General features: G+C 41.0%; 1 protein-coding gene and 1 long non-coding RNA gene across 3 annotated transcripts in view; one reads left to right on the forward strand and one right to left on the reverse strand.

Annotated features, from left to right (window-relative positions):
- The window catches only part of LOC144688747 (E3 SUMO-protein ligase PIAS4-like), a 124,578-nt gene extending 112,135 nt beyond the window's left edge, over positions 1-12,443 (forward strand). Inside the window, exons 11-12 of one of the 2 annotated variants that reach the window (XM_078555656.1) lie at positions 206-345; positions 9,928-10,362. In XM_078555656.1, coding sequence (XP_078411782.1) covers positions 206-345; positions 9,928-10,043 — 256 coding nt within the window. In that variant the 3' untranslated portion in view covers positions 10,044-10,362. Of the gene's footprint in view, positions 1-205; positions 346-9,927; positions 10,363-10,404 lie in introns of those variants that run through there. The other variant, XM_078555657.1, reaches the window with a different exon arrangement.
- The window catches only part of LOC144688755 (uncharacterized), a 35,417-nt gene that overhangs the window by 9,449 nt on the left and 904 nt on the right, over positions 1-25,064 (reverse strand). The gene's annotated exons all lie outside the window — the stretch shown is intronic.

The raw sequence follows: 25,064 nt of genomic DNA on the forward strand, positions 1-25,064 counted from the left end.
TCTGCATTTTACCTCTGATCAAAGTCCTGAATGTGGGAGCATTCTCACATGGGTGAAACCTGCATGTACCTTGTCTGTATCTACACTGCACTGAGAAGTCTACAAAAATTTGTTATTTTTTCAAAGCTTAACTAACCTGATGGTGACAACCAAGAAAGAATGAACAGATGAGGAATAAATGCAAGTTTGTTTTTAATTTATTTAGGCTGTTTTTAGATATTCTGAAGGAGTGTGAAGATGCCACTGAGGTTCAATTTAAGGATGATGGCAGCTGGACACCAATAAAACCAGAGAAACAGCCTCAGAAGAACTCTGGCCCTAAATACTCAGTGGTGGAATTAGAAGGTTGGTTTCTTTGACTTCAGCACGATTGAGTGATGAGATATAATTAGCCATTTATAGATGAGCACAAACTGTAAGCACATTTGGGATCTCTTTTCTACTTGTTTCAGTGGGGGAAGACGAGGAAAATTTTAATGCTTGTAAGATTTAGAAAGAGGAGCATTTTGACACCCAGTGTGCCCTACCAAACACTTCCTGTACTGAGAGTGCTTAATGCTGAATAATCCCTTTCCATGCTCCAACCTGTATCTTAGCCTTAATCTCAAAGCACCCTTAACTCCTGTTTCCCAGAGCAGCCATGCTGTGGTGTCCAAGTGAAATTGGGGGAAGTTGTGCTGTAGCCCCATACCCAACTTGAACTGGGTTGAGTACACTTGAGTTCAACTTGACTTGGCATTTTAACTGACAGAAGAACTTTTATTGTTTCATTAAATTCCCCACTATCAGCATCCTGGGGGTCACCATTGACCAGAAACTGAACTGGAATAGCCATTTAAATACTGTGGCTACAAGAGCAGGTCAGAGGCTAGGAATCCTGCAGTGTGTAACTCACCTCTTGACTCCCCAGAATCTGTCCACTATCTACAAAGCACGAGTCAGGAGTTGGATGGAATACTCTCCACTTGCCTGGATGAGTGCAGCTCCAGCAACACTCAAGAAGCATGACATCATCCAGGGCAAAGCAGCCGCTTGATTGGCACACCATCCACAAACATTCACTCCCTTCACCACCAACACACAATCACAGACACATGTACCATCTACAAAATGCACTGCAGGAACTCATCAAGGCTCCTTAGACAGCACCTTTCAAACCCATGACCACTACCACCTAGAAGGACAAGGGCAACAGGTGCATGGGAACACCACCACCTGGAAGTTCCCCTCCAAGTTACTCACCATCCTGACGGAAATATATTGCTGTTTCTTCACTGTCGCTGGGTCAAAATCCTGGAACTTACTCCCTAACAGTACTGGGTGTACCTACATCACAGGGACTGCAGCGGTTCAAGAAGGCAGCTCACCACCACCTTCTCAAGGGCAATTAAGGATGGGCAATAAATGCTGGCATAGCCACCAATGCCTACATCCCATGAATGAATAAAAAATTTAAATCCTGATGCCAAAAATGAAAGACATAAAAAATGAAACATATTTTCTTGCTCCTTTACAATCCTTTCCTAATTTTACTCTCCTTTTCTAATTTACTAATAAACTGTCATATATTAGGACAATTAGTCAAAAAGAAAATGAATAACCACTTTGGATTCATGGAAGAATTTTCTGTCAGTGCCTGCTTGCTAACTCCTGATCCGATACCGCCTATATTTTAAAATTCTCTTCCTTATTTTTAATTTCCACTATGGCCTTGGTCTATCCTATCTCTGTAATCTCCTCCAGTTTATTATTCTCCCAGATTTTTAATCATTCCACCATTAGCGGATGAACCTTCACCTACATTGGCCCTAACCTCTGAATGCATAGGCCTCTCTAAGAAACCTAAAATTGCATCTTTGACCAAGTTTTTGGTTACCTGACCTAATATCTCCTTATGTGGTTTGATGTCAAATTTTGTTAATACTCTTGTGAACCAATTTACTGCAGTGAAAGCACTGAATAAATGCAAATTTTTGCTGCTGTTTGATCTCATGACAATAGCTTTACATTAACTAGATACTTCAGATGAAGGCCGACAATTGCACCCAAATACTTTGTGATTGTACTTAATGTGCACTCCGTCATTGGTACATGGTGTGGAAATATATTTACGACATTACCACATCCACCATTTGTTGATCATTCACTTAATTTTAGATTCATTTAAATTCCATCAATCTGTGTTAAATTAGTCAACTGGCTGCAGGACTTGACATCATAACTTCGTTTTGCTATTTATACCCTTAATACCTTTTTTAAAGTATGAATAGGACATCCAGAATAGATACTGCTAAACTCTACGAGTCTGTCTTCCAACAAGCCTTAGCTGTGAAATTATCATCTGCCAGTTTAAACCTGACTAGCTGATTTTTCCATTAATTCTGAAAGTCTCATATGGAACTTTGTCAGATGTTTCTTGAAAATTTGTTTAATTCCTGGGTTTAGAATAAATATTCAATATGGGCAGGGGGAATGGATTCATGGGAGGGTAAATTCAAAAGCATTAAGAAATGTCAAGGCTGTAGAGCAGAGTAGCAATTTGGATGAAACTAAGCAGACGATTCAGGAAGAGACAGAGAAGTTAACAAAAATGCTATGGCATTATGATTAAGGTGACATCAGTGAAAATAGATAAAGTTAAAGGTGCTATATTTGATGGTGTGAAGCATTTACAGCAAAATAGATAATTTAATAACATTTAATAATTTTAATAAATGGTTTTGATCTAGTACATTTATAAACAGGAGCATAGAGTACAAAAGCAAGGAAGCTATGATGAACCCTTATAAAACACTGGTTCGGCCTCAACTGGAGTATTGTGTACAATTCTGGGTACCTCGCTTTAGGAAGGATGTGAAGACATTAGAGGGAGTACAGAAAAGATTTAAGAGAGTGCTAGGAATGAGCAACTTCAGTTATGTGGATAGATTGTAGATGTTGGGATTGTTCTCCTTAGAGAAGATTAAGAGGAGATTTGGTAGAGGTGTTCAAAATTGAGTCTGTACAGAGCAGATGGGGAGAAACAGTCCCTTTGGCAGAAGGAAGGTGAGAGTGAGACGAGGTGAATTGCTCTTGCAGAGAGCTGGCACAAATACAATGGGCCAAATGGCCTCCTGTGCTGTAACTATCCTACGATTCTATTACAGATGTCTGTATAATTCTCTCCCTCCTTGATGTGTTGTAACTTTTGCAGCTCAAACTCCAATTCAATAACTAACTCTTGAGTAGAATTTCCTTGAGTTGAGTAGAATTTCCTTGAGTTGAGTAGAATTTCCTTGAGTTGAGTAGAATTTCCTTGAGTTGAGTAGAATTTCCTTGAGTTGAGTAGAATTTCCTTGAGTTGAGTAGAATTTCCTTGAGTTGAGTAGAATTTCCTTGAGTTGAGTAGAATTTCCTTGAGTTGAGTAGAATTTCCTTGAGTTGAGTAGAATTTCCTTGAGTTGAGTAGAATTTCCTTGAGTTGAGTAGAATTTCCTTGAGTTGAGTAGAATTTCCTTGAGTTGAGTAGAATTTCCTTGAGTTGAGTTGAAGGCACTAACTGCAGATGTTGCTACCCAGAATACCTCTGGTTTCCAACAACTCCCACATTCTGCAGTTATGACACACCACCTGCACTGCCATCCTTTTTAATGTTGTTTTATACATTTAATTAGCTATGGTCTTTATTCACTCTATTTTTATTTTAATTAACTAATTAGTTGAGCCAGTTTAAGTAATTGATTAAATAAAATAATTAGATTTCTTAGTTTAAACCACTAGCCCAGCTTAAAGAGCAAAAAAACGTAACATTCCCAACCAATCGCCCACATGCTGTCCTTTTTAGACCATAAGACGTAGGAGCAGAAGTCGGCCATTTGGCCCATCAAGTCTGCTCCATCATTCGATCAGATCATGGCTGATCTGATAATCCTCAATTCCACTTTTCTGCCTTTTCCCCATAACCCTTGATTCCCTTACTGATTAAAAATCTATCTCAGCCTTGAGTGTACTTAACAACCCAGCCTCTACAGTTCTCTGGGGCAAAGAATTCCACAGATTGACTACCCTCTGAGAGAAGAAATTCCTCCTCATCTCTGTTTTAAGTGGGCGCCCCCTTACTCTCAGATTATGCTCTCTGGTCGTAGCCTCTCCCACAAGGGGAAACAACCTTTCAGCATTTACCCTATCAAGCCCCCTAAGAATCTTATGTTTCAATAACGTCACCCCTCATTCTTCTAAACTCCAGTGAGTTAAAGGTCCAACCGACTTGACCTCTCATAAGAAAATCCCTCCATATCTGGGATCAACCTAGTGAACCTTCTCTACACTGACTCCAATGCCAGTATATCTTTCCTTAGATAAGGGAACCAAAACTGTTCACAGTATTCTAGGTATGGTCTAACTAGTGCCTTGTATAGTTTTAGCAAGACTTCCCTATTTTTATACTCCATTCCCTTTGAAATAAAGGCCAACATTCCATTTGCCTTCACTATTACCTGTTGAACTTGTATGTTAGCTTATTGGGATTCATGCACGAGGACCCCCAAATCCCTCTGTGCTCAGCTTTCTTCAGTCCTTCTCTATTTAAATAATTTTCAGCTGCTCTATTCTTCCTGCCAAAGCACATAACCTCACACTTTTCCGCATTATATTCCATCTGCCACATTTTTGCCCACTCACTTAACCTGTCCATATCCTTCTGTAGACTCTTTGTTTCATCCTCACCACTTGCGTTCCCATCTATTTTTGTTTGATCGGCAAACTTGGCGATAGCACATTCATTTCCCTCGTCCAAGTCATTAATATATATTGTAAATAATTGTGGTCCCAGCACTGATCCCTATGGCATTCCACTAGTTACAAGTTGCCATCCTGAAAATGACCCCCCCCCCCTCCCCCGCCACTGTATCCAACTCCGTCTTCTATTAGTTAGCCAGCCCTCTATCCATGCTAATATACTACCCCCAACACCATGGGCTTTTAATGCCTTTAGGAAATACAAATATATTACATCTACTGGTTCCCCTTTATCAATCCTGCTTGTTACCTCCTCAAAGAACTTTAATAAATTTGTCAGGCATGATTTCCCCTTCATAAAGCCATGCTGACTCTGCTTGATTAGATTATGTATTTCTAAATGCTGTGCTATTACATCATTTATAATAGATTCCAATATTTTCCCAATGACAGATGTTAAGCTAACTGGCCTATAGTTACCTGTTTTTGCTGCTGAATTTTGATGCGTCTAAAAGGCTAAAATAATGGTAACATTTTTTGTGATTTTGCTTGAGATATTTTCTCTCATGTTAAAGATTACTCCGAGCCCTTCTGTCCACAAGGTAACCTCAATCACGCTGAATTACCATTTCTTTCTCTCTCTAGCCCTCTCCCCATTCTCTCTCCGACAGTTTCCATCTTTAGCTTCCCACACTGTTCCTAGCCCAATACAACCTTCAGAAACAGTGTGTTATTTTTCTCCTGGGCATTCCACATTCCCTTTGGTCTGAACAGTACTTATCCAACTTCAAAAAAAATTAGATACCTGTACTTGTTTGCTTCCCTATCTCTTCCAACTACCTGTTTTTCATTACCTCATTTTGAAGTTATTTTTTGCACACTTTCACTACCACCTTGCTTAGTTATTTTCATGTCCTTTTGTTTTAACACTTCCTCACCTGAGATGATTCTTTATATTCCCCACCTGTTTCACCTTCCTGCTTGGTGTTTTTTTTAAAAAGCTGTATACAGGTCATTAAATGCATTAACTCCTCTCTAAATCATTGTTCTTGGTATATCTTCTACCCCCCGAACACACCTTTCCCCTATTTTCATTCAAATTTTTAAAGAGGTTATCTTAACCTCCATGTGGAAGAGGATCTGGACCTGATTTTTCACTTTCAGATGCTGATTGATCTACTTTATATTTCTGATGTTTTCTTGTTTTTATTTATCCCAGGATTTTAGTTCCATTCCATCAATTTGTACCTATCCAATGGCTGTGTTTGAGAAGAGGGAAGCAGCTTCAGCTGCCTTGTAATTACATTGGTTTAATGGGGAAGAGAGATAGGAATAAATTCCTACCCACCTCCTGATTTTAACTTTAGACTGTTGTTTAATCACTTGCTTCAGTTCCCCTGAGACATGTCCATTTCTTCTTTCAAGAAGATGGGCAGATCTGCCCCAGATCTCTGATACATTCATGAAGTGTCTGGGGTGACTGATTGACAGCCCACTCAAGCCTCCGCCTTGCCCTGGCTACACTGAACTTTTATTTCCTCTCTTTTATAAGTGATGGCTTCTGGTTGGCCCTGATCCCTGACACATGGCTGAAGATCAAATTTAGCATCTAGACATAGTGGCACCAAGTCTTGGAGCTGCTTTTTTTAAAAAAAAACTCTTCACTAAGAAAGCTCAAGTGGATGATACATATTTTTTTAATGTAGATTATGACTGGGTAGTTGAAAAACCTACCTTTTTTGGATAGGCAGATTTTGCTTGTTTGTATAACATTTACCTGAGCTGAAATGAATCTAACATTGGCAGAGTTATCTGAGCAATCAGGGGTTGGGGGAAGTGAAGAAATGTTGACTTTTATGATCAGTTAGTGACAAAATTACAAACCAGTTTAGGCTTGTAATTGTCAATTTACTTAGCAGACTGAATATTAAAATGAATTACACTGAAATTAAAATGAGGCCTTAAAATCATAGAACAGTGTAATACAGAAGGCGGCTATTCAGCCCATCTTGTTTGCAATGGCTTTCAAAGTGCAATCCAGTAAAGTCTCACTTCTCTGTACCCCTGAAATTCTTTTCTCCTTAATTCCCTTTTGAAGGCTACTATTGAGTCTGTATCCACCTTTTATCAGGCAGTCCATTCCAAATCCTAGTCACTCACCATGTAAATAAATTTTTCTTTCATGTCACCTCTGATTCTTTTGCCAATCACCCTAAACCTGCTCTCTGGTTATTGGCCCTTCAGCTATTGGGAACAGTTTCTCTTTATTTACTGTACCTCTAAATATCTCTATTAAATTTCCTCATAGCCTCCTCTCTCTAAGGAGAACAGCCCCAGCTTCTCCAATCAACTCATATAATTGTAATCTTTCATCCCTGGAACCATTCTTGTAGCTCTTTTCTGTACTCTATCCAAAGTCTTCACATTGTTTCTAAAGTGTAGTGCCCAGAATTGGCACAATACTCCAGCTGGGGATGAACTAGTGTTTCAGATGAGTTCAGTATATTTTCCTGGCTTTTGTACTTCATTTCCCTTTATAAAGCCCAGGACCCTCATATACTTTTTTAACTCTTTGAAAGTTGCGGGATAGGTTATTAACAAAGATTTGTGCACAAGTATCCTGGATCTATCTATCTTGCACCCTTTTAAAATTGTACCATTATTCATGCATTATTTCCCCTCATTTTTCCTACCAAACTGTTGTCACCTCACCCTTTTCTGCATTTTCATCTGCCATGCATCTAGTCATGCCACCAGCCTATGTCCTCTTGAAGTCCATTACTGTCTTCCTCACTGTTTACTACTTCCAAGTTTTGTGTAATTTGCAAATTTTGAAATTGTGCCCTCTGCCCTCAAATCCATGAATTATTATCAAGCACAGCAGTGGCCCAAACACTGAACCTCGGGAACTCCACTGTGTACCTCCCTCCAGTCTGAAAAGGCGTAATTTGCCATAACTCTTTTCTGTTCCTTAGTTCTGATAGGACATCAGCCTGAAACATTAACACATTGTTTCTCTCCACAGATGCTGCCTGACCTGCCAAGTATTTTCAGAATTTTCTGTTTTTATTTCAGATTTCCAGCATCCACAGTATTTTGCTTTAGTATTAGTCAAATACTAATTTGCCCTTAAATCCATGCTGGCTATTCTTTAATAGCCCATGCTTATCCAAATGACTGTTAATTTTCTCCTGAATTATTGTCTCAAATACTTCCTGCCACAGTTAGGCTGACCGTCCTGTAATCAAGAGATTTAGCCTTCTCTGCATCAAGGATCAGTGCTTGGGCCTTAGCCATTTACAATCTATATCAATGACATAGATGTGGGGTTTGAGTGTAATCTACCCAAGTTCGCTGATGATGCAAAGCTAGGTGAAAGTAAACTGCGAAGAGGATAGAAAGAAGCTGCAAAAGGATTTAGACAGGTTAAATGAGTGGGCAAGAACATGCCAGAAGGAATATAATGTGGAGAAATATGAAGTTATCCACTTGATTTAATGAAAAAGCAGAATATATATTTAAATGGTGCAAGAGTGGAAATGTTGGTATTCAGAGGAATGTGTGTGTCCTTGTACTCAAATCACAAAGTTAACATGCAGGTACAGCAGCAATTAGGAAAGTAAATGGTACCTTAACTTTTATTACAAAGGGATTGAAGTACAAGAGTTTTTTTTAAAAGTCTTACTGCAGCTTATATAGTGCATTGGTGACACCACACGTGAAGTATTGTATACAATTTTGGTCTCCATACCGAAGGAAGGATATACTTACCTTAGAGGAGTGCAACAGAGATTCACTGGAGTAATTCCTGGGGAGGAGGGGGTTTTCCTATGAGGAGAGAGTGACTAGACTAGGTCTATATTCCTTAAAATTTAGAAGAACAAGAAGTGATTCCATTGAAATCAATAAAATTCTTAAGGGGCTTGACAGGTTAGCTGCTGGGAGGATATTTCCCCTGGCTGGGGAATCTGGAATTAGGGGTCACAGTCTCTAAATAAGGGATCAGTCAATTAGGACTGAGATGAGGAGCAACTTGTTCACTCAAAGGATTATGAATCTTTGGAATTCTTTACCCCAGAGACCTGTGGATGCACAACTCTTGAGAGATCAACAGATTTTTGGATACTAAATGAATAAAGGCATTTGGGGATCAGGCAAGAAAGTGTAGCAGAGGCTGAAAATCAGCCATGATCTTACTGAATGAGCAGCAGGCTTGAGGGGGTCCAAATGGCCTACTCCTGTTCCTATTTCTTATGTTCTTATTGCTAATAAGTAGAAACCAGAAGGCCTGCCATGGTTGTAGAGGGAGGATTCTCCCCTTTTATAAATTTCCCTACAGCTATATTGACTACTTAAGGGGGGGGGGGAAATTTGGCTAAATTGCTGCTCTAACATACTGGAATTAGACCAGTTCTGATGAACTGTTACCGACCTGAAATGTTGGGCAAAATCTTGAGGCGCTGAGAGTCTCACCTGAAGGCTGGAGAGTCGGCGAGAGATCCGTGCTGCCTCTTTTTTTTCGGGAAGGCCTACCAAACCACATGCCAATCAGGCAATGGTGAAACCGATGGGACTCCCCCTGGAAATGAGGCCCTGGGGACGGAAGCCTCGCCTACTGAGTGCTGCCAGCCAATCAGAGGCCGGCATCTCTCTGCTCAGCAGCGCTACTGGGGAGGCCGTGGCTGCCGCCAGAAGGATGGGCACCAGAGCCCCAGGATTGCAGAGGGACCCAGGCCTCAGGTAAGTAATGTGGTGGGGAGAGGAATGCAGGGGGCTGACTCTCAGCAGGCGGGAGGGGGAGCCGCTGCTGGAAGTGACAGGCTGGCTGCGCAGTTTTGGCTGCCGTGCATGCCACATCGGTTAATACCAGCGCGGGTAGGATGAAGCCGTTAAATGATCATTAATTGGCCACTTAGGGGCCTCAATTGATGGGGCGGGAATATCGATCATGGGTCTTCCCTCCAGAACTTAATTCTGGTGGAGGGATTCCGGTATACCACCAGCCCACCTAAGTAGCTGCCCTTCCCGACTCAAAGCTCACCACCAGCAAAAGCACAAGCTTCTACCTATTGACTTTGTTTCTGCACCTACCAATGTTCCCTTACCTGAGTATTCACAGCATTTTCTGTTTATATTTCAGATTTTCAGCGTCTACAATATTTTTGACTTTGACATCATTGAATACTACACTTCTCCTTTCACTTTGTACAGGTGTCAGCTGTGGTTCAATGGTAGCACTCTCACTTGTGTCAGAAGGTTGTGGATTAAACTCCCAGTCCGGAGGCTTCAGCACTGAATCTAGGCTGACATTTCAGTGCGGTATTTAAGAGAGCTTGAGGTGCCATATTCCAGTTGAGATGTTAAACCAAGGCCCCGTCTGTGATCTTAAAAGATCCCATGGCACTATCTCAAAGAAAAGCAGGGGAGTTCACCCCAGTGTCCTGGCCAATATTTATCCCTCAAACAACATCACCAAATGAAATGATTATCTTATTTATCACACTGCTGTTTGTGGGACCTTGCTGTATGCAAATTGGCTGCTGCGTTTCCTACATTACTACGCTTCAAAAAGTAACTAATTGTCTGTAAAGTGCTTTGGGATGTCTTGTGGTGAGAAAGGTACTATATAAATTTCTTTTATAGACATTTTTGTATCTAGCTGACACATTTCAATTTCGCATTTTACAGACACTGGCAACAATCAGTTCAGTAATCCTGCAAACAGCAAGAGTGACATGGATGTTATTGACCTGACTATAGACTGTTGATCTCAAGGGTCATATGCTCAAAAACGAATGTTACTGTGAATGCTGGAGAGAATTCACTACCAAGCGTGCAGGACCGAACATGGAAAGACCTGTTGAAAGAAGTCTACCTCTAGCATTGCAGGCTTTAGCTCCTCTGAGCCCCTCCAGCCATGTCTACCTCCTGAAAGAACTGGTACAATAGAGGATAACTATTAATCTGTTTGGAGAAGTGACACTCCTGAGGAGTTCTTGTGGATGTAAAGGACCAATGCATAGTTCATGAACTATCTGGAGAAATAAAGACAGCACAAAGTAATAGAGGATTGCTTATAAATTCTGCTGTATTGACTACTGAGTAGGCCTTGATCCCTAGTCAAGTCCCATGTCCTCAGAATGAAATATGGGGGGGGAAATGGCCAGTTTACCTGGCCTCTTTGTTTTTCCTTTTTGTTTCCTTTTAAGTGCAAATGTCCATGTCAAAGAAGCCTGAGAGTTTGTATGCCGAATTCTAGAGCTATAACAATCTTATAGACTAGATTGATTATGCTAGCCAAGTTCCATCTCTGATTTTTTTAAACTCCTATCAACAAATATATTGTTAGTACTCATGGAGGCAGTTGAACTAAATGTAAAGGAGCACTGTTAATTGCAATTCTCTTCTATGTACTTTTGTTAAAATGGATCGCTTGAGCAGTACATTGTTTTATAGGTACAGAATGGGTCATCTGCTTAGTTTCTCCCCATCCTTACCCCACTCCCAAATGTAGTAGGGCTCCAGAGAAGTATAAAGCAGAAATAAGGTGCATCCTCAACAGGAAGAGAATCTTGAAAGATGGATATTTGTGCATTTGGAAATCTCAAAGTGGCCAACTCAACAGAGACTTTGGGATATATATCTGCTCCCACTGTGTCAGGTGAACAATAATGAAAAGCAAAAGCTGCAAAGAATACCCATATTCAATCCATTTAGCTTTTTTCTAAAACGGGGTCTGGATCCTGAGGCTCAGTTGGTTTTCGGAGTAGAACTCTGGCACCTGTGCTGCGGCCATATTTATTTTTGTTTTGGCTTATTTTCCTCCTGTATATTTTTCTCTTGCTCTATTTTTCCAGACCTAGCAGTGTCTGCTTTAACCTTTGAAATCAAACAGGTCAGCAGGTGGATTCTGCCACTGCTGCTCCTTTACCCTTCAACTGAGAGGCACTCTCAAGCTATGCAGGGAAAGTGTTCAGTTTTCCTTTTCTCCCCTGGAAACTGGAAACATTGATGATTGGGAAGCCAAATGCAAATTCTAGTCAAGCCTGGGATTCAACCTAATTGAGCCCAGTGCTCTGGTGCTGTAGCTACTGAGATACCACTTGCTTAACAATTGTTATTTGCTTTCTTTTAAAATTATTGCTGTACAAAGTTGTACATATCTGCACATAGTTTATTTAGTTTAGTTTTTTAACACTTAAGTTGGTCATGATGTTGCAATTCAGGATCTCAAATTATGAAAACCAAATAGGTTAAAGCACTGAGCAGATATGTGGATTTTTTTTATATATATATATATATTTCAGTCCCACCACTGATTTCTAACGGTTAGTAATTACTGTGATATGGAAAGATTGTACATTTTTAACTATTCCAAATTGCCCCAACTGATGCCACATACTGTTTCTGGCATTAAATTTAGACTTGGTGTGTAAAGATTCTGAAGGAGAATAGCTTGGGTTAATATCAATTTTTGTCTGCTCCACTTCCTTCATATTGCCGCATTCTGATATTCTTGATTCTGACATTTTTCTGTGTTGAAAGCCCAAATGATTTCAGATGCTTTCACGAAAAAACGTTTTCCCCTGTCATCTGATTATTGAAATGAAAATATTGTCAAGAAGATTGGTATTTGCAATTGCAATGTTTTTACACCATGATTTCCAAGTCTCTATCAATGTTTATGCTCTAGACTCTAACATTAAAGTAAGGATTTGGATCAGTAACATTGACGGCTGTAGTTTATGCTTTTTTTTAAAAAGCACTCACTGGGTGGAAAGTAATTAAATTAAATAAAGTCATGTGAAGGTTTTCGAGTGTTGACATAAAACAGCTAATCAAAGCACTTTTTTTTAAGTAGTCATTATACTTGGTCATTTTTAAAATTTAAATCTTTATGGTTTACAAAAACTACTACATTTCTTAAAAGTAAATACAAAATACAGCATTGAATCTTTAAAACCAAGCTTCATAGCCATGTGTATAGGAAATTCCACATAACTGTTGAAGCTTTGGAGTTTATTGTGGAACAGAATAAGTGACGTTCCAGGAAGGTTTTCATATATCTGTTAACTGTATTTTAAAATGGAATAAAATTGCACAACAACGATAAACACTGCAAAACCTGAAGACTTTTCTTACCCAAATGTTTAGATTAGTGTTTGCAAGTTTTCCATTGACATTTTAACATGGCTCAAGCAATTGTCTAGAAAAGCTACTAGATTGATTTAGTAGAATGTTGTGCACTTTTTAATATATTCATGGATTGTAGCTTTCACTTACCGAGATGCTGTTTTGCCCTCCAAATTGAATTGTCTTTTACAAATATTCTGCTAATACAAATGTCTTGTTTAGATACTTGAATCAAAGTCAAGTAGCACACACACAGGCTTCTACTTTAAAATTGACCCTTTATTCACACTATACTCAATTGAGTTTAAATTTGAGCACAAGACCATTATTGGTATAAATAGAATACCATTTGCCTTAAAAGGCACCTTGTTAAGCATGTTTCATATTCCTGTTTGGCACTGATTAAGCAGTTTTGAAAGATGCTCTTGTTTAAATGTAGACAAATATCAGGTTATATTAATATTAATAAACATTTAAGCTTTCACCTCACTGTTCCTTTGAAAGGAAGTGAAACTGTTGCTTTCATTCTCTGTCCTTCAAACATGGACCTGACTACAACCAAACAGCTAACTTTTCTTCACTCCCTCTCTTTGGTTCAAGCCTCCTCCTGTCCACAGTTTTTCTACCTTTCTGAAGACGTCCAATGTGAGAATACGGTTCTTTGGGTACCATTAGCTTTTCATTACTTTGTGATTCTAGATGGTATGTTTTAGTAGCGATGTGGCATCATAAATTATTGCAGCCAAGCCTGAACTTGTTCTCACCTAATGTCGACAAGCATGAATCTTCAATAAGGTTTGCTGGATAGGTGATCAGGGACAGGAATGCTGTTCTTTTTTTTGCTACTACCCCAGCTAGAGGGACACTGGATGGTTGGAATGCCTCCACTATTCTTGTTAAAAGCTAACTGGGTTAGCCTTGCCCATAAATCAAACCTAGGACCTTCCTGATCTGTGAAACAAATGCAGTTACTCACTAAGCAATCAAGGGATCCTACTTCTGTGCGATGGGTAGAGACCAATACTTCAACATTCCTCCTCTTTTGGAAAGTAGGTTTTATCTTTTACTGTGCCACGATTGTGCAAGACTTTGCATAAAATTATCCTGGTATGTTCAGTTTTTAAATCTACTTTTAATTCCTTTAACTCAAATTTTAATTCTTAACCCTAATCGCAACTATACTATTCTTATCCTTTCAACAACCACATATAAATAGGATGACTGTCATACAATTGGACATGAGATAGGTAGGTGAAGCACTAAGACTAGTGTTCCAAAAGAAAATGTGTGGCCTCTATAGTTGGACCCCATGCCTTTTGCTTCCTCTCCATCATCCCACATATTTTCCTATGTTATAACTTTAATTTGGGATGCTTAATCCTTGAGCAGCGAAAGATTGACCACTGTCTCTTCATTTGTGCTTTTTGGGTTAGAGGGTTTATAACTGTGGTCCCCTGAGGTGAGGTTTATTTTATTATAAATTAACATTTTCACATTTCTGGTGGTTTGAAAATTGTTTAAGACCTCCTATACTTCTAACTTTAAAGCCACTGATCCATACAAGCCTGTGGTTTCAACAGAGCGCCAGAGCTCTTAGATACGGACACTGACACCTGCCTTTTCTAATTGCGCAACTTCATTTACAAACCACATACTACACTGAGCTCAGGGCCCAGTGCAATCACCTCATTTTGAAGGCCAAGATTTTTGTACAGCGATGATTTAAACTCTACTCTTGGCACAGGAAGATCTCCAGATCCTGGGCATTGAAGCACTCCTGTATTACCAGGTAAGAGAAAAGTTTGAGCATGGGTTGGAGATTTCAAGAGATTTCCCCTCCTAGGATGTTCTAGTCAAACCATCATTTGTGTTGGCTCTCAAGTGTTGGATGGGAGGAAATTCCAGATGATGGGGGTGGCGCCCCAATACTGATGGGTAGTCAGCACAAAGGCATTTTCCATGTCACTTGATACAAGAATGGTGCCTGAACTAAGTAATCAAAGCAAGTCGCTTTTGAATTGCTGTTTCTATGGAAGAGAATAATGTGAATGAAAATGAATTTCCTTTTCTATAAGGTCCTCATAAAACCATAGGTGGCCACAGGCAGAAGGTTGACTCAGCACATGTGTTCTTTGAAGATGAATTATTTTGACTATCCTGCAGCTAAGGTTAATTTAAAGTAGCACAGAACTCCAATATACTTTTCCTTTTTGAAATGGAACTGTTCACATCAACTCAGGTACCTGAAGCATTAAGCCTATCTCTAACTTCCATATTGTGTTGCACTGTGAGTTCCCCTTCTTGCTGTTAAAGTAAATCACTGCCCGTGAATTAGTACAATGTCCCACTCCACCTCCAAACCTGGCAGCATTGTAGTACCGAATCAAACTCATTATAGGCTACTCCCTGACACCTGAACTTACTGTATAAGTGCAACTTTTTTTTTAAGACTGCCTATAATGGTTGCAAGGGGTAATAACAGGTCACAAGATACCCTCACTGCTTATGAGGGGGAAAGCTATCTAGTTCATGTGGAAGGAGGACATAGATGGTGTCAGAGCTGGAGAAGTAGGTGAGCTTGTGCTAGCTGAGGGTTTATCATTGTATTCTGCTTTTCTTGTATGTTGTGTTAATTGTTAGTGGGCTATATCATCAAGCTCTTGCCATTCCTACTGAAAGCGATGTGAACTCACTAGGAGACTATTCTCCTCTTGACGTCCTCCGATGTATGGCATAACAGCATAAAGCAGACCCCTCAGGATCTGATGATGTCAGCGCTTCATATTGTATACACACCATTCATTCTATAGCTTTCAAACACCAGCTCAGCAAAAGTGACACAGAGGAAAGATTGTTGGGTGACAGCATGTGTGAGTATGAACCACTGGTGGGCATGTGAGGATGACGCTGGTTGGAATGCCAGGCTCCTAGCAGATGGTCCTGGCTATTGGTAACTCACCTGTTCCAGCTCTTAAAAGAAGTTAGCTACTATAGTCTACAGTAGATTATAGCAGTTGAAGGACGCTTTCATTGAGTTCAACAATTTCAGCCTGTAATCTCTTAACCCATTGTCTTTTTTTCAGGTTTTGGTTTTACTCGTTTTTTTATTTTTGCTTTCTAGTGATAGCTGTTCATTCTGCCATTCACGCCTCCTCAAGAAATATCTTTTGTTTCTTTATTTGTCCCATTACTATTCCCTTTGGCCCTGCACTACCAACTCTTTTGTCATTTAATCTCTCCTGTCTTCGCCCATCACAAACCTTGCCTTTTCTTTTTCTACCCTTCCCCCTTTCACTTGCTTAAATCCTATTTAATTTCTAAGTTTTCCCAATTCTGATGAAAGGTCATCAACCTGAAATGTTAACTCTGTTTCTCTCTCCACAGATACTACTTGACCTGCTGAGTAGTTCTAGCATGTTCTGTTTTCATTTATTTCATTGTCTTCTTTTGATTTTCTTACCTTCTCTTTGGAGTTGCAAGATTATTTTTTTCATCTTTTGTAGTGACTTTTACCTAGCAGTTGTAATAAGTTTAACTTTACAAGTACAAAAGTATATCCGGGACAGAGGATAAAGTTAATAAAAATTAGGTTGTACTTGAGACAGCAGACAAGTGCAAAATTGTCAGATAAGGAAAGGTGGGCTTTAAGCCAGCTGAGATACTTTAATATAGAATAAAAACATAAAATGCTGGAAAAACTCAGTAGGTCTGGCAGCATCAGTGCAGAGAGAAACCGAGTTAACCTTTCGAATCTGTATGACTCTTCAGAGCTAAAGCGAAGTAGAAATGTAATGGATTTTATATTGTTTAAGAGGAGGTGAAGCAAGATAGAAGGTCAGGGATAGGTGGGAGCTAAGGATAGATTGACAATGATGTCATGAACACAAGACAAAGGGGGTGTTAGTGGTAAGGACTAAAGAAGGTACTGATAGTGGCAGGCTGTGTTACTAGCAGAGCAAGGGTGAGCACTCTAGAAAGCACAACATAGAAATAACTGACATGGCCCTGTGGGAGTTGAGGGAGGCAGTTCAGGCAGAGCTTAAGTTCCATGTAGAACAGGAAACTGCAGCTGAAGGGGCTTGTTGACATTGCTTCATGAGCTACTGATGTCCCAGAGAAAGAAGGAAATTGACTCAACAATGCTTCTTGTAAAGATATATCATATAAGCTTTGGAACATTGCTGACCATCATCTAGAATTTAATTTATTCAGTAGATTCACTCTCCAAGGCTGTTAACTTGTCAGCTGTCTATGGAGTTCCTCTTCCAGCATCTCATCAACTTGCAGTTGCCTCGGACACTGATGTCAATAATAATAGTAATTCCATTAGTGCTGACTTATGGTGACACTATTGACTTGCCTACATAGGCCATTACTACGTGTTTTGTTAAGGAACTGCATTTGTCGAGTAACTGCATTAATTTTTCAAACTGCTGGGTACTCGTAGCTACTAATTATGGATGCACTTTATGTTGACGTTATGGTTTTGCAATCATTAAAAAGATCAGCAAATCATAAACTATATAATGATTTGGTTTAAAAAAAAGTTTCATTTCTTCACTCAGTTTGTGGATATCCTAATCAAGGATTGATTAGAGAAATTAAATTCAATCCAGATTGGTTGATGTAAGACGATGGTGAACCAGTTAGCCATAGCCTAGACATAAAACTGGGTGCTAAAACCCCAGATGGTTCCTTGATGAGGAGTTAAGTGAGTTTTTATGACATTTGTCAGAACACCGAACTGGGGGCTATCACTGTTGCCACAGAAACTGCTGCTCAATTAGAAACAACATTCTCTTCTGCCAGCAAAGAATGGTTGCAGAAAAACTGAAGAGCTTCACTGATCGCATTGGTACAATTGTTGACTTTCCCATAGATGCAAAGCTTGTGTCAGCTTTGCTGTCGTGCCAAGAATCCACTTGGTAAAGGACAGGAATGGAAAATATAGGCTACAAAATATAAAGGAGGAATAGAGAAATCGGAGGATTTCAGACTCGCACAGTAAAGTCTTCAGTTTTAAAAAAACTGGCAAGATAAAATGTGGCTTCTCTTTTTCACCCACTAAGCTGCTAAGATTCAGAGACTGTAACAACATTGTCACATGACCATACATTGGGTAGTAAAGGTAAACTGCTGATCATAGGGGATGCTTGCAGAAAGCACATCTTGCATTTCTATAGGTACTTCACAATCTGAGCATGTCCCAAAGCACTTTACAATCAATTAAGGACTTTTGAAGTCACTGCAGTAAGCATGATGGTCAATTATCACAATGATCAGACAACTTATTAGTGTTGGTTGAGGAATAAAAATTGGCCATGTCACCAGGGAGAACTCTCCTGCTGCTCTTCAAAATAGTCCCAGAAGATCTTTTACTTTCACCTGTGAGGGCAGACAGGGCTTTGGTTTAATATTTCATCTGAAAGATTCTAACTGCAGTACACCAGTGCTAGACTGAAATGTCAGACAACATGGCAAGCTTAAGTTTTTGGAGTGGGACTTGAACCTTCTGACTCAGAGACAAGAGTGCCACGTGTAGCCATAGGAAACACCAGTAACACTGAACCCAAGAGAATTTCTAACGAAGACCAGAAATTTGCAACTCTTGCCCATTCGGATAAATAACAACAAACTACTTTTAAAAGTGAATGACCTAAGAGAAAGATGTTTAGAAATAATAATGGATTGTGTCACATGATGGCAATGCACTTGGGTCTGAATTCATACTCATCTTGGCAGGTTCCTTGGGGACCACTGACAGACAGCGCTCTGGAACTAGTACATTTGAAGCAGCTTTGAATCTGCACTGTGACCATCCATTGTTTTAAGTGTTCCTTAAAGGTCAGCTGGGAGGACCCTGAATTATCAATGCTGAGTACTGACCACACTGCTCCGGAAAGGCTAATGTACACAACTGCAATCAGCAGATTTACTTGCAAATGGTAACAGAACAGCACACTACTTTCAATGTTCATTAATCATAACCAATAAGAATTGACATTTTAGCAAATATTTGAATGTATTAAAGATTTTAATAGGAAGATGAAGGTTCTCACAGACCACATGGATTGGTTGGAGCAGCAGTTGGATGCACTTAGAAGCATTTAGGTGGCGGAAAGCATCATTGACAGGAGTTTTGGAGACGTGGTCACACCCAAGGTACAGACAGATAGATGGGTGACCGCTAGAAGGGGCAGGCAGTCAGTGCAGAAATCCCCTGTGGACTGTCCCCCTCTCTAACAGGTATACCATTTTGGATACTGTTGGGGGGGATGGCCTATCAGGGGAAAACAACAGCAGTAGCCAGAGCAGTGGCACCACGGCTGTCTCTGTTGTTCAGCAGGGGGGGGGGTCAAAGCACAGAAAAGCAATTGTCATAGGGGACTCTATAGTCAGGGGCTCAGATAGGCGCTTCTGTGGTCATGAAAGAGACACCAGGATGGTATGTTGCCTCCCTGGTGCCAGGGTCCAGGATGTCTCTGATCGGGTACGGGACATTCTGAAGGGGGAGGGAGAACAGCCAGAGGTCGTGGTACACATTGGTACTAACGACATAGGCAGGAAGATTGACGAGGTCCTGCAGAGGGAGTTCAAGGAGTTAGGCAGTATGTTAAAAAACAGGACCTCTAGGGTTGTAATCTCAGGATTACTCCCTGTGCCACGTGCCAGTGAGGCTAGAAATAGGAAGATAGTGCAGATGAACACGTGGCTGAGCAGATGGTGTAGGAGGGTTTCCGATATCTGGATCAGTGGGATCTCTTCCGGGGCAGGTGGGACCTGTACAAGAAGGATGGGTTGCATCTAAACTGGAGGGGCACCAATATCCTGGCGGCGAGGTTTGCTAGTGTCACTCGGGAGGGTTTAAACTAGTATGGCAGGGGGGTGGGAACCAGAGCAATAGGTCAGCAGGTGAAATAAATGACTGGGAACCAGTGAATATGGCCAGTAGGACTAAGAGGAAGGGCAGGCAGGGAGAAATTACTGAACAAAGTGGGACTGGGGGGTCTGAAATGCATTTGTTTCAATGCGAGAAGTATAACAGGCAAGGCAGATGAGCTTAGAGCTTGGATTAGTACTTGGGACTATGATGTTATTGCTATTACAGAGGCTTGGTTGAAGGATGGACAGGATTGGCAGATAAACGTTCCAGGATTTAGATGTTTCAGGCAGGACAGAGAGGGATGTAGAAGAGGTGGGGGAGTTGCACTGCTGGTTAAGGGGAATATTACAGCTGTACGACAGGAGGACACCTCGGTGGGCTCATGCAGCGAGGCAATATGGGTAGAGCTCCGGAATAGGAAGGGTGCAGTCACAATGTTGGGGGTTTACTATAGGCCTCCCAATTGCCGACGGGAGATTGAGAAACAGTTATGTAGGCAGATTTTGGAAAGATGTAAAAGCAATAGGGTTGTTGTGGGTGATTTTAACTTTCCCTATATTGACCGGGAATCACTTAGTGCTAGGGGTTTGGATGGTGCAGAATTTGTAAGGTGCATCCAGGAGGGCTTCCTGAGACAATATGTAGATAGTCCAACTAGGGAAGGGGCAATACTGGACCTGGTATTAGGGAATGAACTCGGCCAGGAGGTCGAAGTTTCAGTAGGGGAGCATTTCGGGAAAAGTGACCATAATTCAGTAAGTTTCATGGTACTGGTGGATAAGGATAACAGGAGTCCTCGGGTTAAGGTGCTTAATTGGGGGAAGGCTAATTATAACAATATTAGGCAGGAACTGAGGAATCTAGACTGGAGGCGGATGTTTGAGGGCAAATCAACAACTGACATGTGGGAGGGCTTTCAAACGTCAGTTGATAAGAATTCGGGACCGGCATGTTCCTGCTAGGATGAAGGATAAGCAGGGCAAGTTTCAGGAACCTTGGATAACGAAGGATATTGTGAGATTAGTCAAAAAGAAAAGGGAAGCATTCGTAAGGGCTAGAAGGCTGGGAACAGATGAATATAAAGAAATTAGGAAGAAACTTAAGCAAGGAGTCAGGAGGGTTAAAAGGGGTCATGAAAAGTCACTGGCAACCTGGATTAAGGAAAATCCCAAAGCCTTTTATACATATGTAAAAAGCAAGAGGGTAGCCATGGAAAAGGTAGGCCCACTCGGACAGAGGTGGGAATCTGTGTGTGGAGCCAGAAGAAATGGGAGAGATACTAAATGAATATTTCTCATCAGTATTCACTAAGGAGAAGGACTTAGCAGTCGATTTGTCTAGGGAAGAGTGTGTAGATAGCTTGGATCATGTTGAGATCAAAAAAGGTGTTAGGCGTCTTGAAGAATATTAAGGTGGATAAGTCCCTAGGGCCAGATGGGATCTATCCCAGAGTACTGAGGGAGGCAAGGGAGGAGATTGCTGAGGCCTTGACATAAATCTTTGTATCCTCACTGGCTACGGGTGAGATCCCAGAGGACTGGAGAATGGCCAATGTTGTTCCATTGTTTAAGAAGGCTAGCAGGGATAATCCAGGAAATTACAGGCCGGTGAGCCTTACGCCAGTGGTAGGGAAATTATTGGAGAAGATTCTTCGTGACAGGATTTACTACCATTTGGAAGCAAATGGGCGTATTAGTGAGAGGCAGCATGGTTTTGTGAAGGGGAGGTCGTGTCTCACTAACTTGATCGAGTTTTTCGAGGAAGTGACAAAGATGATCGACGATGAAAGGGCAGTGAATGTTATATACATGGATTTTAGTAAGGCCTTTGACAAGGTCCCTCATGGCAGACTGGTACAGAAGGTAAAGTCACACGGGATCAGAGGTGAGCTGGCAAGATGGATACAGAATTGGCTTGGTCATAGAAGACAGAGGGTAGCAGTGACTAGTGGAGTTCCGCAGGGATCAGTGCTGGGACCTTTGCTGTTTGTAGTATACATAAATGATTTGGAGGAAAATGTAACTGGGCTAATTAGTAAGTTTGCAGACGACACTAAGGTTGGAGGAGTTGCAGACAGTGGAGGATTGTCAAAGGATACAACGGGATATAGATCGGTTGGAGACTTGGGCGGAGAAATGGCAGATGGAGTTTAATCCGGACAAATGCGAGGTAATGCATTTTGGAAGGTCTAATACAGGCAGGAATTATACAATAAATGGCAGAACCCTTAAGTGCATCGACGGGCAGAGGGATCTGGGTGTACAGGTTCACAGGTCACTGAAAGTGGCAACGCAGGTGGATAAGGTAGTCAGGAAGGCATATGGCATGCTTGCCTTCATTGGCAGGGGTATTGAATATAAAAGCTGGGAAGTCATGCTGCAGCTGTACAGAACCTTGGTTAGGCCACACTTGGAATATTGCGTGCAATTCTGGTCACCACATTACCAGAAGGATATGGAGGCATTGGAGAGGGTGCAGAGGAGGTTTACCAGGACGCTGCCTGGTCTGGAGGTTATTAGCTATGAGGAGAGGTTGGAGAAACTCGGATTGTTCGCACTAGAGCGACGGAGATTGAGGGGCGACTTGATAGAAGTTTACAAAATTATGAATGGCATGGACAGAGTAGATAGTCAGAAGCTTTCTCCCAGGGTGGAAGAGTCCATTACTAGGGGACATAGATTTAAGGTGAGAGGAGAAAACTATAGAGGAGATGTGCGGGGCAAGTTTTTTATGCAGAGGGTAGTGAGTGTCTGGAATTTGCTGCCAGAGGAGGTGGTGGAAGCAGGTACGATAGTGGGGTTTAAGAGGCAGCTTGACAAATACATGAATAGGATGGGAATAGAGGGATTCGGACCCCGGAAGTGCAAAATGTTTTAGTTGACGGGCAATATGATCGGCGCAGGCTTGGAGGGCTGAAGGGCCTGTTCCTGTGCTGTACTTTTCTTTGTTCTTTGTTGTTCTTTCTTTGTTCTGGAACTAAAAAGTCACCATGATTTCTGATGTTTCCTGGCCATTTGGGAATTAGTGAGTTAGAATAGCCAGGCCTGTTTGAGGATGATCTTCACAAAGTTTTCTAATATTGGAATTGTGTGTTACTCACACTTCTACTTTGTTGTTTCTGTGCTTTGAATAGTAGCAAGACTGGACAAGTCAGTTATGGAATCATAATGCACAGAATGAGGTCATTTGGCCCATCAAATTCATGCTGGCTTTCTGTAGAGCAATCCACCCTCCTTTCTCCTCCCGCGACCCCCCCCCCCCACCCCCCCCACCACCCCCGCAACATCCTCTTAGCCCTGCAAGTTTATTTCCCTTAAGCGCCTATCCAATTCCCTTTTGAAATCATATATCGTCTCTGCTTCTGTCACCCTCATAGTGAGTTCCAGGTCACCATCACTCACTGCAAAAAAAAGTTTTTCCTCACATCCCATATCTCTTGCCCACAACCTTAAATCTATGTCCCTGAGTCCTTGTACTATCAGCTAATAGGAACAGCTCTTCTTTGTCTACCTTATCTAAACCTGTCATAATCTTGTACATCTCTATCAAATCTCCCCTCAACCACCATTGCCCCATGCATCTCCAACTTAACCTCATAACTAAAATCCCTCATCTCTGGAACCAGTTGTGGTAAATCTCTTCTCCACCCTCTAAAGGACCTTTGCATCCTTTCTAAATTGTGACCAGAACTGGATGCAATACTCTAGTTGGGGCATAATCACAGCTTTATAAAGGTTCACCAAAGCTTCCCTGCTTTTGTGCTCAATACCACTATTTATGAAGTCAAAGATCCCATATCTTTGCTAACTACTCTCTCAATATATCCTGCCATCTTCAAAGATCTGCACATTAACTGCCAGGACGGTCTGTCCCTACAAACGTTTTAGACCTGTGCCATTAAGCCTATATTGCCTGTCCCTAGCCCTTCTGCCAAAGTGCATCACCTCACACTTCTCTATATTAAATTCCATCTGCCCATTCTGTTAGCCTATTGAAGTCCTGTTGCAGTCGATTAGTATCATCCTCACTGTTTGCCACACGTTCAAGTTTGGTATCATTGGCAAATTTTGAAATTTTACTGTGTTCTACTATGCAAGGCATTTCTATTTTTCAAGAAAGCAGTCAGAAACATCCTATATGACCATGGCATGCTATCCTTCCTTACCTTTGAGATCCTCTCTTATTTATATGCTTCCTTTTGTGATATCATCTGCCTTAATGTTGTACATAAAAGATAATATGTGTTCCTGTGGGAAAGATGTCAAAGGCTGAATTGGTGTGTAACAGGTGTAGTGTTGAGTGCAGTGTGTTAGGAGGCATCAGAGTGGAACCAATTGTTCAGAGTTTTGCAGGGTTTCCAGAGGGTTGGTGTTTGAACACTGGTCTACAAATAATTTGGAGAATTATTGTTCTCAAACACCTGGTACAAGACCAAATGGGATGGACTAGCTAACAAGTATGTGGTAATCCAAAGGAATCTGGATAGGTTAGGTAAATGGGTAGAGAGGAGGCAGATAGAGTTCCTAACAACAGGATAGGTTAAATCTATTTTGAGATTTAACTCTTGAAAAGAACAGGATATGGAGCAATTTAATAAAGATTTTCAATTACAGGAATATAGAGAAATTTAGATGTAGGAAAATTCTGATGGCCATAACTTTATCATTAAGAGAATGATAGAAAGCTGGAATAGATTATCAATGGGATGATGGATCACAAAATAAGATTCTGGCAAGGTAGTCCAAGAACGCGGGTATCTCGTATATGTGATGGGATGTTTCAGAAGAGTAAGCTAAGACCACCAAGGAAAAACATTACTGTGGTATTGTGTACATGATTACCTCTAAGTTATCATCCTTGCTCCATAACTCAGTGCTTCCCAACTACCTTTTTTTAAAAATCTGTTCAAGGGGTGCGAGTGTCACTGGCTAGGCCAGCATTTATTACCCATCCCTAATTGCCTATGAGAAGGTAGTGGTGAACTGCCTTTTTGAGTTGCTGCAGTCCATATGGTGTAGGTACACCCACAGTGCTGTTCCAGAGGGAGTTCCTGAATTTCAACCCAGCGACTGTGAAGAAATGGTGATATAGTTCCAAGCCAGGATCATATGTGACTTGGAGAGGAACTTGCAGCTGGTAGTATTCCTTTGCATCTGCTGCCCTTGTTCTTCCAGATGGTAGAAGATGCAGCATTTGGAAGGTGCTGTTGAAGGAGGCTTGGCAGGTTGCTGCTGTGCATTTTTTATATGGTACACACTGCTGCCGCAGTGCACCTATTGTTCAAAATGACAACTTGTGCACCAAGCTGCATCATGCTTTAAGTGACAATGTT

The sequence above is a fragment of the Cetorhinus maximus genome, chromosome 13, assembly GCF_964194155.1.
Source record: "Cetorhinus maximus chromosome 13, sCetMax3.hap1.1, whole genome shotgun sequence".
NCBI classification, from domain to species: domain Eukaryota; kingdom Metazoa; phylum Chordata; class Chondrichthyes; order Lamniformes; family Cetorhinidae; genus Cetorhinus; species Cetorhinus maximus.